This window comes from Dendropsophus ebraccatus, chromosome 8 (genome assembly GCF_027789765.1).
Source record: "Dendropsophus ebraccatus isolate aDenEbr1 chromosome 8, aDenEbr1.pat, whole genome shotgun sequence".
NCBI classification, from domain to species: Eukaryota; Metazoa; Chordata; class Amphibia; order Anura; family Hylidae; genus Dendropsophus; species Dendropsophus ebraccatus.
The window spans coordinates 16644054-16660426 of NC_091461.1; the positions used below are offsets into that span (position 1 = coordinate 16644054).

Sequence of the window (16373 nt, forward strand, 5' to 3'; positions counted from 1 at the left end):
GGCTAAAGTACTAGAATGTGTCGAGAGTTCCAGAGAAAGAGGCAGTGAGCAATGTATTGCTGAATCAGACAGTGCACAATAGGTGGTAAAGGTCAGGTCTTCATTATGGGCCACACTGTTCAACAATTCTGTTAACCCCTTGTTGCCAAGTGGCAGAAATGTACCATCCTGGGGCCAGATCTGAGGAGAGGTCAAAGAAGATAACCTTGTTGCTGCTGTCACCAATTGATTTCGCAACAAAGGACGGCTTCTTCCCCTCAGCCCTGTTCATCTTCCCCAGCAGTTGTGATCGCCAGTTCTAGTGCTTTTAAGGGACCGCCATGGGTCTAACAATGACCCTACATTTACCCTGAGATCTAAGATCAGACAGTAATGCCATAAGAACAAGTTAAAAAAAACACACAATAAAATCTATATATTATATATTCCAAAAAGTTGCTTTCGAAGTGAAAGAAATCACATAATTGTTACAAATTAAAGAAAGCAATAATCTGCAGCTGCATGTTCTACAATGTAAAAAGGCTGGAAAAGCTTTTAAGTTCCATAATTTAATCTTCAAGAACAGCACCACTGAAGGGGTAATATTTCTCCATGAGAAGAACGTCTCTTTCCTTCTGGAGAGCTTTTTGGCCTGGTATTTATCCCTACTCATGTTCTAAGGCTCCTAGATAGAGTAAAACACCGATTTGAAGGGTATTCTACCTTTAAAAGTTGCCATCAGGGAGCTGCTTTGCATGTCTTTCCCAGAACTCCCAGAATAGAAATTGAGCTGTGTGTATATAGTGGAAGGGAGTGCTGTGCTGCGCTGTGCTACCATAATAGAATAGATAATGGAAGGGAGTGCTGTGCTGTGCCACTATAATAGAATAGATAATGGAAGGGAGTGCTGTGCTGTGCCACTATAATAGAATAGATAATGGAAGGGAGTGCTGCGCTGTGCCACCATAATAGGATAGATAATAGAAGGGAGTGCTGCGCTGTGCCACCATAATAGATAGATAATAGAAGGGAGTGCTGCGCTGTGCCACCATAATAGATAATAGAAGGGAGTGCTGCGCTGTGCCATCATAATAGATAATAGAAGGGAGTGCTGTGCTGTGCCACCATAAAAGATAGATAATAGAAGGGAGTGCTGTGCTGTGCCACCATAAAAGATAGATAATAGAAGGGAGTGCTGTGCTGTGCCACGATAATAGATAGATAATATGAGGGAGTGCTGTGCTGTGCCACCATAATAGATAGATAATATGAGGGAGTGCTGCGCTGTGCCACCATAATAGATAGATAATATACGGGGGTGCTGTGCTGCGCTGTGCCACCATAATAGATAGATAATATGAGGGAGTGCTGCGCTGTGCCACCATAATAGATAGATAATATGAGGGAGTGCTGCGCTGTGCCACCATAAGAGATAGATAATATGAGGGAGTGCTGCGCTGTGTCTGTATTGATAGAATAGAATCATTTTCTTATGACACGCTCCCTTTATGGCTCAGTATCCTCTTTGTTTTTTCTTCACAGGATATTATCGGAAAGCGCACTGCACGCCTACGAATGATACACAGTGCCTGCCGTGTGCCAGTGGGCAGTATGCGACAAAGTGGAACTACGCTGAAAGCTGCAGAACGTGCTATCCGTGCAGTAAGAAATATTCCCACCAGGATAGACTGACTGATCCACAGAATAGGGGATCAGAGACAGATTATGGGGGGTGTCTGACCGCTGCTATCTCCAGAACAGGGCGTCAAGTCATTTATACTCTCTGAGTACAACCTTCACCGGCAGAGAATAAATGGAGCAGCATCATGCAAGGGCGGTCGGATCTCACACACACACACACACACACATATATATACATATATATATATATACAGTGTATATATATATATATATATATATATATATATATATATACACAGTGTATGCTCTGTGGTGTGGCCCAAAAATGAGATCTCTTGTGGCCAGTGGCAGAATCCTGGCGGCAGCCACAAGAGTGACTGGCAAAGCAGAGAGCCAATGGCTGCTTGCTCTGTCAGTCCACTGTTTTTAATCATAAGGGCCCAGTAGGAGCCATTATGGTTATATACGAAGGTGCAGGAGCAGACTGCTGTCTGCTTAACCCCTTATGTAATGCAGTGTGTAAATTACCCAAAGTTCAGAAGACAAGAACATCTCTGCGTTACTGCTGGTGCACTGATAACCCATGACCTCTGCAGGAGCTCAGCACATTTTCCTACAGGCGGGGAACAGAGGTCAGAGGTTATCAGTGCAGTAAAGCAGAGATCTCTTTGTCTTCTGCTTGTTAACCCTTTTTTGTGTTGCAGCATGTAAGTGAACACAGGGTCACTTACACACTGCAGTACATAAGGGGTTAAGCAGAAGGACACATGCTCTTATCTGGGCCCCCCTGCTGCACGGGCCCCCCCTGCAACTGCCTACCCTGCCTCTATGGTAGCTACGCCACTGCCTATGGGTTAAATGAGTTCACTATGACTTCCACCTGACTCCTGAACCACCAAACCAAAGCTGTGATAGTTAATAATATATATGTAAAACACATTTTAAAAAAGCAGTCAATGCAAAAATTATGACAATTATGCAAAACAAAGCTAATCCTCGACTCATAAAGAGTCATCCTCCAGTCATCGTCAAGAGATGAAAAAAACCCTGTGGAGGAAACCTCTTAAGACCCATGGCTGAAGGTTTGCCCTTTCCTTTGGGCTTAGAGGGTTAATGCTAAACAGTAACCAATTAAATTAAGAAAAAATTGACATTGTTTTCGCATATCTGCTATCATGCACAAACAGATATGGTTTATGATAATACACGCATCATTACACTGGCAATAACAGATTAAGATGTAAAGATTAAAAAGGGGTAGGGTGGGAAATGTTTTTATTCAAATCTTCTGGTGAGTAAGAAGAAAGGAGATACATAAAAGACAGGAAGTTATATCTACTCCTAACCCCCCCCCCCCCTCTCATAGCAATACACTAGGCATATACTCCTCCCTCTTAAAGAAGACTGCAGGGCTATGCCCCCCCCTACACACACACACACACTCACAGTCATGTCCCACTTTGCTTAGGGCTTCAGGGGAGTCTATAACTCGCCACCACATGTAACAATGTATGCATACAACAGCACAGGTAATAAGTAATGTATTAAGAGGGTGGGTGCCCGTCTCACCAAACCTGGCCCAAGGCTGGCAAAATCATCCAAAAGTGAGGATACAGCACATCCAAAGCAAGTGGGTAAACCACCCACTGGCTTTGGATGTGCTGTCTCCTTCTCATTTTCGCCACCACATGTAATACACACTCAGCTCTGCACTGCACACATGCAACTCTGCACCATATGTAAAACACAAAATTCAGTCAGCTATGAACTACATGCGACACCCACTCAGCTCTGCACTATATGCGATACCCACTCAGCTCTGCACTATATGTGACACACACCCAGCTCTGCACTATATGTGATACACACTCAGTACAGAGATGCTTGCACCTCTGAGAGATGAAGCACTAGAGCACTATGAGTCAGGGCATTGCTACATCTCTGAGCAATAAGCATTATATAAATCTGTATGCAATGAGCTCCACCTAGTGGTGGCTGCAGGTAGCCATCATTTTGATATTCCTTTCTGTTTAAAGCAAAGCAGGGGATTTGGATCTCTGTGGTAGAAAAGATGAGCCCTGCGCCCCTATAAAGATATATGGTGCAGGTTTTAGAGATAATGGTTGTAGAAAACATTGCCATTCTATGTAGAGACATTTCTTTTATGGGCACGGATTCACAGCCATGTTATGGTTATTGTCATCGGGCAGGAGCACAGGATTGGATTCGGCATCGGGGTGGGGTCCTGTACTATTCTCAGTCCATTCCTCCTATCCACTTATTAATGGTGGATTGACTGTTAAATATATGAAGCATATTTATTGTTAGCTCCTTGTATTCAGTACTAAAGCCCCATGCATTCAGCTCCCCCTAGTGGCAGAAAAGAGAATTACATCACTTATTTGCTTCTTAGAGGGGATTTCCAGGCTCTAGGATGCTTGTCCCTTTTTTCCTCTTTGCTGCTTCATAGACATAGAAGTTAATAGAGGATTGTCACACGTCCTCTATCCCAGAGTAACTCTTTCCTTCCTTCTATCCTGCAGGGTTAACCTTAGTGGAGAAGACACCATGTTCTGCCACACAAGCCGCAGTCTGTGTCTGTGCGGATGGATTTCACTGCATCCAGAAGAACGCAATGGGTGAATGTGATATCTGTATACCCAATGTAGATACTGTCTCCACTGTGGCTGATGAAATTGAACGTCTGCCAGGTGAGATATTGGAGAATTTTCTATGTATCTGAATAGTATTGATGATATCCATGGTCTAACCCCCACTTATCATAGTTGTATAATCCATATGAATATACAGGACTAGAAAAACATGGATAAGTTTCTTCAAAAACAGCGCCACACCTGTCCACCGGTCATGTGCTGTTTTGTAGGTCACCTCCATTGATGTTATTGGGGCTGCAATACCACACACAACCAGCAGAGGCGTGATGCTGGAAAAAAGCAGCCATGATTTCTAATCATACACATCTCCCAAAAGGTGAACCTAAACGTCCAGACGTCTGACATGTCATAGATGTGATCGATGGGGTTGCGGCTACCAAGACGTCCAACGGACGGTAGATGTTCTACCGATTTAGGAGTCTCGGCAGCCGCAAACCCATCAATTACAACCTACATCAAGTCTCTATAATATGTCAGAAGTTGTCTGATAGTATAGGTACACTTTAAAGGGGTACTCCAGCAAAGAAAAAACAAATTAAATCTTTCAGATCAACAGGTGCCAGAAAGCGCCAGAGCTTTGAAATTTACTTCTATTAATAAACCTTCAGTCTTCCAGTTCTTATCAGCTGCTGTATATCCTGCAGGAAGTGGTGTATTATTTCCTGTCTGGAGAGCAGAAGAGGTTTTCTATGGGGATTTGCTACTGCTCTGGACAGTTACTGACATGGACAGAGGTGGCAGCAGAGAGCATTGTTTCACACTGGAAAGAATACACCACTTCCTGCAGGACATACAGCAGCTGATAAGTACCGGAAGACTGAAGATTTTTTTAATAGAAGTAAATTACTATCTCTGGCACTTTCTGACACCAGTTGTTTGAAAGATTTTTTTTTTTGCTGGAGTACCCCTTTAATGGCTGTATATGGCATCATTTTCTTGGCACCACATGGCGGTATTATATGGCTGAAGTTACAAGAACAAGTGCTGATTATTCCTCACTTTTGGTTCATTTGGCCCTATTTACTTTCATATAATACTCCATACAGCGGCTCAGTGGTTCCCCTGCTGCATTAAAGCCCCTGAGGTTGTAATCTGTCAGGGGACAGCATCTTCATGGTCTGTATGTTTTCTTCTGCATACTTTGAGTTTCCTCCCACTCCAAACACATACGGATAGTATTGTCTCTAGTGTGTATGTGGGTGTCCAAAGGAAGTAATGCCAAAGCGGGAAGAAACTCTCAATGTAAGTTCTGTTTCCAATCTGCTTTAAGGAACTTTAATGACACAGCGCCCTCTAGTGGCATCCTGAACTGAAGGAATTTTAAAGGGCTTCTCCAGCCTGTAAACAGTGATGGGCTATAATCTGCATAGGACAATATTATCACTTTTACTGATCCAAATGTGTCCCTGACTGTATTTTCTCTACAGATGATGACACGGGGATAGATATAAGGACCTTCTGGATCATCACTGGTGTAGCGCTCTTCATCCTGGTCACTATAGTGGTTGTACTATGTCTTAAAACGTCGCTGTTGAAGAGATTTGGTGCGTATATTTTATATTCCTCTTGCGTCATATTATTACAGCTGGTGTTATGAAATATGGCCGTGTTTTTTACGCAGTGTGAACCCGGCCCTAAAGTGATTGTGTCGCCAAGATTTATCTTTTACCAATTAGAGAACCAATGTTCTTTATTTCTTCTCATTTTCTGATAGTAAAATATTTTAATTTAATGAAATTATTTTATTATAGAAGAAGCCATCTCGCCTGAGATGTTTTTAACAGCAATTAGAGAGATGCTTTACAGCATGGATATAGACACAGTAGACAGAAGCACAAGCTATGCATTTGTATGGGAGAGGTTTCTATGCATGCTCTGTGACTCATGCAGAAATCACAGTGTTTGTTTGTGAATAATATAGATCCTTGGTATTTATATACTGGTGTTACTTTACACTGTATTCCTGTGATAATAAGGAGGACATTGCTGGAAAGTGATCTGTCCTAACAAGTCTCAGTTTATTATTAGACCTAGTGGTCAGACTGAAACTGCAAGATTTCAGGATTCTTTTTTAATATAGCTAGTAAAATGGAAAATTATAAATCAAAAATGTTTATAAGATATGTTTACCATAAAAACAAAGTGATTGGTTGCCCCTAGCAACCAATCAGATTCCACCTTTCATTTTCCAAAGAGTCTGTGAGGAATGAAAGGTGGAATCTGATTGGTTGCTAGGGGCGACTGAGCCAGTTTCACTTTACACCATGTTTGATAAATCTCCCCCAGTGTTTTTAAAATGAGGGAATAATATAAATGGTTTATTTACTGTCTGACTTTTCTCTGTTTTTCAGGTCGCATGATAAAAAACAAGGTGAGGTTCTGTCCTCCATGATCCTGGTATCGGTGATGGGTTATATGGGGACCCTGGTGATTCTGGACTAATAACTACAGAGGGGTCCCGCTCCAGCACTGAGCGGGGTGCTGCCATAAGGGGAGCAGAGGTCATGGTGGGGGGTAGTCACATGTAACATACCTAGGTGAGGGGTCCTGGTCCAGCACTGAGCGGGGTGCTGCCATAAGGGGAACAGAGGTCATGTTGGGGTGCAGTCACATGTAATATACCTGTGTGAGAGGTCCTGGTCCAGCACTGAGCGGGGTGCTGCCATAAGGGGAGCAGAGGTCGTGGGGGGGTGGGGGGTAGTCACATGTAATATACCTATGTGAGAGGTCCTGGTCCAGCACTGAGCGGGGTGCTGCCATAAGAGGAGCAGAGGTTGTGGTGGGGGGTAGTCACATGTAACATACCTGTGTGAGGGGTCCTGGTCCAGCACTGAGCGGGGTGCTGCCATAAGAGGAGCAGAGGCCCTGTTGGGGTGCAGTCACATGTAATATACCGAGGTGAGGGGTCCTGGTCCAGCACTGAGCGGGGTGCTGCCATAAGAGGAGCAGAGGCCCTGTTGGGGTGCAGTCACATGTAACATACCGAGGTGAGGGGTCCTGGTCCAGCACTGAGCGGGGTGCTGCCATAAGAGGAGCAGAGGTTGTGGTGGGGGGTAGTCACATGTAACATACCTGTGTGAGGGGTCCTGGTCCAGCACTGAGCGGGGTGCTGCCATAAGGGGAGCAGAGGCCCTGTTGGGGTGCAGTCACATGTAATATACCTATGTGAGAGGTCCTGGTCCAGCACTGAGTGAGGTGCTGCCATAAGGGGAGCAGAGGTCGTGGTGGGGTGCAGTCACATGTAACATACCTGTGTGAAGGGTTGGAGCCATACCAGATGCTTTTACACTGTCCCATCTGTTTATGTCAAAGTAGGAAAATTGTGGCCTACAAAAATGACATACAGTCCATTCATAGGAGCCACGATCACAGTCTTATCAATATCCAGACACATTGGAGATTTATTAGAAGGCGACATTAGTGTCTATGTATTGGACAATGTATTGGTTGCATATGGGAGACATATGAATTAAACATGTGCATTACCCAATGTGCTCAAGCACTTTCTTATTTATTTACAGAACTGTTCAGATTCAACTTCAACCCAAATCGAGACCCCTGGTAAGTCAGATGCATGAGCCACCTGAGCGCTGTGCAATGTGTATCAGCTGTGTGTGACTTCCCGTATCTCAGACATCCATTGGTAATGTCCACAGCTGGAGCAGAAGAGAGAAGAATACAGATGAGGGCTACTCAGGCACGCTCTGGTCTGTTTATTTGGCATTTGATCACCGGTGGCTGAAGAAGTTGGATGCAGCCCTAGTGAGTCCTGGAACACTTAGATACAGCTTATGGTTGTATTCATGCTTTCCAGGACTCCCCTAGGGCTGCATCCACCTTCTTCAGCCACCAGTAATTAAATGCCGAAAGCTTGGACGTGGATGCACCAGAGCGTGCTTGAGTTGTGCTCATCTCTAAATAAGAACTGTGTTAACCCTTTCCTCTGAATTTGGTATCTGTCTGTACTGTTTACCAACAAGGGTTAAAGGGGTACTCCGAGCAGGAAGGCTTTTTTGACTATAGCTAGGGAGGGGGTTATGAAGGCAACGACCTCCACTTACCTCCCCAGTTCAAACCCTGGGCCCTGCTTCTGCCGCTGAATGGCTGAGCGGGGTGGGGACCTGGCGCTGTTACCGGGGAGGCCTTCATCCATTCCCTCCCGCCCTGTAAGAATCTCTTTATTATATAGATATAGGTTTTTACTAATTATACCTAAAGCTAAAATCATGACTGGCCCTCAGGAATAGAGATGATCGAACATCAGGATTTTTAAAGTTCATTCGAACTCGAACCATCGGCTTCCCATTCACTTTGAATGGGAAGCCGATGGTTCGAGTTTGAACGAACTTGAAAAATACTCCACTACTCAGGAACACCTCTAAATGTCAGGGAACGCCCCAAATGAGCGCTCTTTGGCAGGAATAGTATAAACCCCACCCCATATACAACCTAATTCCCAGGATTGTGCAATGAAAATCAGGACCATTGGCACAAACATCCTGCCAGGTCATCATGGGTTTAGTTTCTTGGCACAAAAAAAAGTTGTGTTGGGATTATAATAATGAGGAATTAGCGCAGTTATACAATTTGGTTCTGTGTTTTTAGTCTTTTAGCTTTCAATACTGTTTTTCTCCTCACTTTGCCATATAAAACGATAAAAAACTTGGTTGCCTGCAGCCACAGAGAGGGGCAGCTCATTGCAGGGGGATTTAGAAAAGGAATAGTTGCTTTTTTCTATTTACAGCACCACCCCTGTCTTCGGGTTGTCTTCGGTATTACAGCTCTGCTCCATTGACTTCAATGGAACCTGGCTGCAATACCACACACAAACATAAGACAAGAGGGGCGCTTCTTTAGGAAGAAAACAGCTGTTTTTTTAATCCTAGATAACGCCCCAACTCCTGCACCGCTCCATTGATTGTCTGTGGAGCTGCTAAAGGTTGCCTAGTGTTGTACTGGGCTATATCTGGTAACTCCATAATGTTCTGTATATACACATACAATCCAATACAGCAGTGTATTCTTTTCTGCAGTGACCGTGGAGATGGCAGGGGCAACAATCTCGCTTTTGAAAAAAAAAACAACCAAAATGCCAATGCAAGAGCAAGGAAAAGATCTGAACTTCCCCATCCAAGAAACCAGCAATGAAATTGGGGAATCCACTTTGATATCCAAAGAGATGAGTGACATCTGTCCGATTCAACGTACTCCATGAACTCTCCTGGATATGTCTGTATGCACAATTGGATTACGTAAAATATATGTGCCCACCATGCATCTGGGCCGAGGAGGTCTACACCCCGAATAAACCTGTCATAGTCGTAACTTTGTAGAGCATTGTCATGGGCCACACACCTTACTGGAAATGTAGCCCGGTTAGGTGGTAGATCCACAGACTGTTGCATTGGGGTATGTTGGGGCCTTCAGGAAACCATATTCTGAGGACCACCCCCTCAAGACGACATAGAACATGAGAATTTTATTGGTGTTGTAAAGGTCACTTTACATATACGGGTCTTGATTGGTTTATGTGGAAAAAAAAAAAAAACTTTAGCAACAAGGGAAAACTCCAGGACTCTTGGGATTGAGATTCATGGGATCCACATAAAAATCTACAGGTTTCCACTCGTTCACTGTTGCGAACGTCATCAGTAGGCATGAGTACCACCAGCTGGATTCAGGGACTTTGGCCTGCTCCACCTATGGACCTTACACTTCTTGTAGCATGATGATAGTTCCAAAGACTATTGAAAGTTTATTGGTGGTTTTTAAAGTATATCAATCCTGAGCATCATTGGGTCTCACCTCAATAATCTCCACCTCCACCAACTGTCTGCTGGGACATGTGTCCACCACGACTGAGGAAATCCTGGTTTGGAGAATTGCCTTCTTGACCACTGGTGACTTCATTGCTGCTCTCCATGCCTGCACAACTGGGTGGACCAGTGTTGCTGTCAGTAATCGGAGCTCCTGAGGATGCATCTGCTTTGCAGATAGTACAACCCCTGGGAATGTCATCTGCTTGGACCACCCCAATGGACGGTGCTGGCCCACAGCTAGAGAGAGACGAATTACAAAGGGAAAACCCCTTTGACTATATCAGCTTGGCCTAATGGGGCTATTTATTAGGGGTGGCCTGAAGTAGATGTTTTCCAACACTCAATGGTTTTCCATGGAAAGTCGATTTGGTAATATACAACATGGACGTGAGTAAATATTTGCTTTGCCCCAACAGGGGAAATTCTCAGGAGATTCTTTTTTAGCTCTAATGAGCATTAAGGATCGACAAACATTGTAAAGCATATATATATATTTCTATTGGTCATGACCAGAGCCGTAACTGCCTCCAGGACCCCCTGCGGACTCTCTCAGGCTCCGGGACCTTACAGCTACGCCTTTGGTCATAAATCATTGTTACTGACTTCTTACCAATCTGCTTCATCAGGAAATTAAAAAAAATAAAAGCCATAATATAAAAAGCCATCTGTAACTGGCCCTATGGGCCGACCTTGAGTGTATTTTGAGGTAGATGAGCCATTTTCTTTTATCTCCTAGTCTGGCTTAGGTTGGTCTTTTGGGGAACCTATATATTACCACCTCACCCATAAAGGCCCAGTTGGGTTATTTTAATTATTTTGCAAACTTAAAAAGAGCATTAAAGGGGTTCTCGTGCACTATAATGCTATGTATGAATGGTGAGCCTTAGGATTAGTGGGGCACAGGAAATCTTTGGTCCTCGAGCTGATGCAGTGCTTTTATCTTCGTCCTCAGGCAGCACAGCCGGCAGTTTTTTTTACATCTGTGCTGCCTTTGGACTCGAGGAAAGCAAAATTACAGGTAAGACAATTTTTTTTCTATAATTCCCCTCATGCCTGGATGGGCACAGTTTTGGCTTTGGCGGTCCAGGCATGTTGGGAGTTGTAGTTTTGCCAGATTGATGGCTGAAGGTTCCCTGTCCCTGATCTATTCCCATTCATGTGAAGTGCAGTACCAGCTACAGCCACAATTGTGTGCGTGGCGCTGTGTCTATATCCATGGTGAAGGGCAGGCAGAGCTTACTAGAGTGCCATAACACTTCAATCTGTAGGCATGATGTGAAATGAACAAATATTACAATCCCTTTAAAGGAACATTCCAGTTTTTTTATTCCTCCCCTGCTCCAGGCCGGCATGTATACATACCATTGATGATCAGAGTCCTGCGACACGGCTTTATTCTGATCCTGTGGCGCCGTGCGGATCCCGCTGGTAGTGACGTCACTGTTCCTCTGACCATCTTCTTTCTACATCGCTTTTGAAAGCTGGAAGTCAGGGTCTCCAATACATCTCTATGAGAGATACAGATGCATTAGAAACTGACTTCTGGCCTCCTTAGCTGCGGACCAGCCAGCAAAGAGGTCACGTGGGCACCGGCGGGATTTAAGTGGCACCGCAAGACCGGAATGAAGCCGCGCTGTGGGACACTGATCATCAATAGTAAGTATACGTGCCAGCCTGCAGCCAGGGGAGGAACAAAAAGAAAAAACAGAATGCTCCTTAAAACCCTCTCACTGCTGGCTGTATGTTATATCGTGATTGTGACCAAATGTTTTTGCGTAAAGTGCACTTTTATAAATAAATAAAATAAATAAAATAAATAAAACAACTTTTCCATTACTACGGTCATTGCTTCTGCTCTGGTTTTCACATGTTTCTACCTAGAGGCTATGGACACATTTAGGCTATGTTCACGCTACGTATATTTTTGTAAAACTACAGCCGTTGTTGCCGATTGCAACAACGGCAGTGTTTATTACGAAAATATAAGTAACATTGCCACCTATGGAATCCCGTCTGGAGTGTATACACATAGTATACGCTCCGGCGGGACCCCAAGTGGCGCCGTAAAAAACTGACATGTCAGTTTTCTGCGGCCACTATTCATTGAATAGCGGCCGCAGCAAACCCTGTCAGTGCACATTATGGAGCGAGCGGCTGTACTGTGGGGAGTTCTGATGCAGGCGCGCACGGATGCGCCCGCATCAGAACTCTGCGGCCCTAAAGATAATTTGATCTTTTCACAGAACGGCCGGTCTCTTACGCAGTATGAACATGGTCATATGCTGTTTTTTGCTGGATGCAAAATATGAAGCAACTTGGAGAAAACACATGGAGAAAGTTTTTTTTTTTTTTTTTTTACAATGCATAAGTACAGTGCAAGAATGATGTTGGTGACCCAGTCAGTGTGAATTACTGCAGATTGTCCAGGCAATGCAGAACTTTCCTCTGCCAGGTAAGTGTTGAGAATTGGCCCATATCTAATAGGTGTACAATTTAATGAGGGGCTCAGTTTTATATGGGGCCGTAAAGTGGTGGGGTGGGAGTATACTTTTATATAGGGCTCATTAGGGTCATCATTTTATATGCAGAAATATAAGAGGAGAGCATAGTTTTATACAAGGCATTTCAGGCATCATCATTTTATATGGGAAGTATTTACACACTGACACACAGAGCAGCTCTCTCCCACAGGTTTTTTTATTGCCCCTGTTAGCCAGAATCCTACTCCACACTGACGAGGGGCAACTACCCCGAAACGATCGTCTGTGGATGGATGTGCGATGCCCTGGCCCCTGGGGGCCACTTCCGCAGTGCTGGTGTTATGAGCGGGCAATGACCGGGGCAGCTGCAGGGGTTATACTTGTCACGGTATAGGCCTGAGGGCGGCACAGCTGTATTGCCGGTCTGTGGAATCTGCGGGTGATGATGGGCATGCGATTCTTCGCTGCACCTAGTCAGGGCACCAGTTAGTGGACACCAATGCCAGGGTTCAGTAACAGCGGTTTTATTATAGATCAGGTAACTAGTAGTAACAGTTCTGTCCGGATGCAACCGGGTATATAGCAGGCTTTGACAAATAAAGCAGGAGTGGTGCTGCATCGGCTGTGAGAATACGTGCCGGATGATGGGAGTAGGAGTATGAGAGAAATAGCGTTGCTGCGTAGTTTACTGGAGAAGAATACTTGCTGTGAATCCTTGCAGCGATGAGGAGAGATAACGGAATGACACCCAGATGAGAGAGAAGACTCCGGACACTTGAGCAGGCAGATACAGCCGAAGACTTGAATACAGCACTCGATCCACACTTACAATACAGCACTCGATCCACACTTCTAGTGGTGAAGTGGGAGCTGCAAAGAAGAAGCACAACTCCTCTGAGGCAGGAGAGGGGCGACACACATCCTCCTTGCTTGGAAGCAGGGGGAAGACTAACTTGTTAGGAGGAAGTGGGAGGTCACATGGTTGCTCCTGGCCAGAGCTAGTCGGCCATTGGAGGAACCATGGTTACAGGGCACTGGCACGGTCACTTGATCAACAGCCTTGCATACCACTGTACAATGTAATAATACACAGGAACACATGAGAATATACATGAGAATGCACATCACCAGAGAATACTAGGGGAAAACCAGCAGCAGTTGCAGTGCAAACACTTACCAGAACAGGCATGGACACAGCAATAGAAATGGCCATAATAGGAGTAGTAGTCCTTGCGTGTTCTGGGACACTGCATACCTCCCTAGCAAGTTTGAGCCGACCTCGGCGAATCTAGAAGGCAGCAAACATGAATAGACTGGACAATCAAACAACAGGAATGAATGATGAGAGTGAGTGTGATGAGGTGTGTGTTTCCCACGCCCAAGGCACAGGTAAGAAGAGAGTGAGAATGAGAAACCCTAGTGGCAGGACTTCACCTAGGGGTGCCTAACGTACTCTGGCGACCAGGTAGCTAGTGCGTGAACCATCTGACGTGTAAGCCAGGACAACTTAACTGCTGGCGGGTGACCCTCCATATTCCAGCCAGTTAGACAGTAGGTTTCCTGTTAAATGTGTTACCCTACTGGAGGAGAACGTGAAGACCTGTGTACTACCTTGGCGTGTCTGAATAGTGTCTTGGATACCTGGAAGAGAAAAGAACAAAATAATAAAAGCAAACGTACATGGGGAGCTCCCTTACATACCGGTCAATCATACAACACAATTATCCAATAGGCCAAACACACGAAAAGATATCCAAGGTGCGATATGTATGGACAAGTGTGAAGGTTAGGTATGACTATGTGTGATTACTACTGTGTTGGGACAAGACAGACAAGACAGAGGCGAATAAATACTGGAAACAAAAAGGAAGGGAAACACAAAAGACAACAAATACTGCGAGGTCTTGAGGAGAACTGGCTCACCTGAATCTGAATGAAACCTGAGAGAAATCTGAATGAAAATCTGAGAAAAATCTGCATACGAACTGGCTCAACTAAATCTTTCCAGCTATAGATATGATAATAATACACAATACTGAGACTGGATGAGAAAATACACTCCTACATAAACTGGACTTTCTCTGAGGTATATGTAACCTGACTTCTCTTACTCAGAGGAGGAGCTATCTGACTCAGACACTGGAAAAATATACTGTTTTACAAAAGAGGCGCTCTACTCTGAGGCAATCTATGTAACCTTGTGCTTACTCAGAGGAGGAAATACAAAGACTTCGATAACACTGGAATACAATAGTAGAATAAGTGCAATAATGAAATAAGTGTAATAATACCCTGTGTGGAACACACAATCACAGGAAAGTACATTAGGAAGGAATGGGTTAAGTGTCTGTTAGGTAGAGTCTCTTTTAGGCAATTAGACATCGTCCATGTAAAAGGCTCTGGGACAGGCACTAGAGAACCTTTTGTTATTGTAAGTGTCCATCAGCTCATGGCTGGTTAGTACAGGGAACTTGGTCAGGAGGACCAGGCACGAACCTTAAACATTGAAGGAACTGGAACAAAACAGTTAAACAACAAAAAAAACTGTTTAAGGACTCTGTAACCAATTACTGGGAAGAGGCAGGAGGAACCTCATTAGGCCCCTTCTCTTTCTTCTGCTTCTTCTTCTCCTCACGGGGGTAATAGAAGCATGTAGGGCCTGGAGCAGTAGCATCGCTGGGTGCAGTAGTGACCACAACGCTAGGGGTCACTGTGGTGACAGGGGAGATAATGGGCGCCACATGGTAAGTGACTGTAGTGGTGAGGACAGCGGCTTTAGCCACAGCGGTGGTAGCAGCAGCGCTGGTAGCTGTAGTGGAAGCCGCAGGAGCAGCGAGGGCTCGCTGAATATACTCAATCAACTGTATAATCTTGGGCTCCCGGCCAAACACCCATTGCAGTAAGGGCGGAGAGTCACACCCTGGAGGCTGACACAGACCCGGGGACACTGACGCCTTGGCCGAGTCCTTTACTTTGAGGCCCGAGACGGGGGACAAGAAAGTCGGGTCACTTACGGACGGACCGCCCTCCGGTGATGTGGATCCTCTGGTAGAGAAGGCCAAGTCGGGGGCACTGGAACGGTCCGGTTTCGGCGAGATGCGGGCACCAGGTGTAGATTCCCTGTCCTGATTAGCGGAGGCTGGAGTAGAGGCCCGGCTGTGGCTTTCGTCGTCCGACGGGGCAGCGCCCCAGCTGGTGTCGCTGTAGGACGGGAGCGGAGCTAGCAGGCACGCTGGATCGAGCACTGGCAGGGATACTGGTAGCTCCGGTAGCACAGGAACAGCTGTGGCAGGTATGAGATCCTCACAGGCCACCATTTTGCTACGCACTGGCGCAGTCTTGAGGACCTGGGAGGAGGCGGAGCGCAGAGGCTGAAGTTCCGGCCCAGTAGTCTGCCCAGCAACAGTGACGTCATCCGGCCTAGGCAGCCAATCAGGAGCAGTCAATGTAAAGTCTATGGCGCCGGGCGATTCCCGCGCTTTGGCAGCATGGCAGTTAACCCCCTCCTCTCCGGGGTATGGCGCAGCCAGAAATTGAAGAAGACGGCGGCCATCTTGTGTACTGTTTATGGCCCGAAACACTTCAATCACCCCCATAGTAATCGGCAAAGTCTCTGGGGGGTAGCAGTACAGTTCTGGGGACACTGACAGTTGGCACAACACAGTCTGTATCCTGTTCGTGACGCCAAAAACGCGATGCCCTGGCCCCTGGGGGCCACTTCCGCAGTGCTGGTGTTATGAGCGGGCAATGACCGGGGCAGCTGCAGGGGTTATACTTGT

General features: G+C 45.5%; 1 protein-coding gene across 2 annotated transcripts in view; it reads left to right on the forward strand.

The window, feature by feature from the left end:
• Positions 1-9620, forward strand: part of LTBR (lymphotoxin beta receptor) — a 45182-nt gene extending 35562 nt beyond the window's left edge. For both annotated transcript variants that reach the window (XM_069979934.1, XM_069979935.1), the window contains exons 5-10: positions 1522-1641; positions 4164-4331; positions 5723-5839; positions 6647-6666; positions 7817-7856; positions 9329-9620. In XM_069979934.1, coding sequence (XP_069836035.1) covers positions 1522-1641; positions 4164-4331; positions 5723-5839; positions 6647-6666; positions 7817-7856; positions 9329-9510 — 647 coding nt within the window. In that variant the 3' untranslated portion in view covers positions 9511-9620. The remainder of the gene's footprint in view (positions 1-1521; positions 1642-4163; positions 4332-5722; positions 5840-6646; positions 6667-7816; positions 7857-9328) is intronic.
• The last annotated feature ends 6753 nt before the right edge of the window (positions 9621-16373 follow it).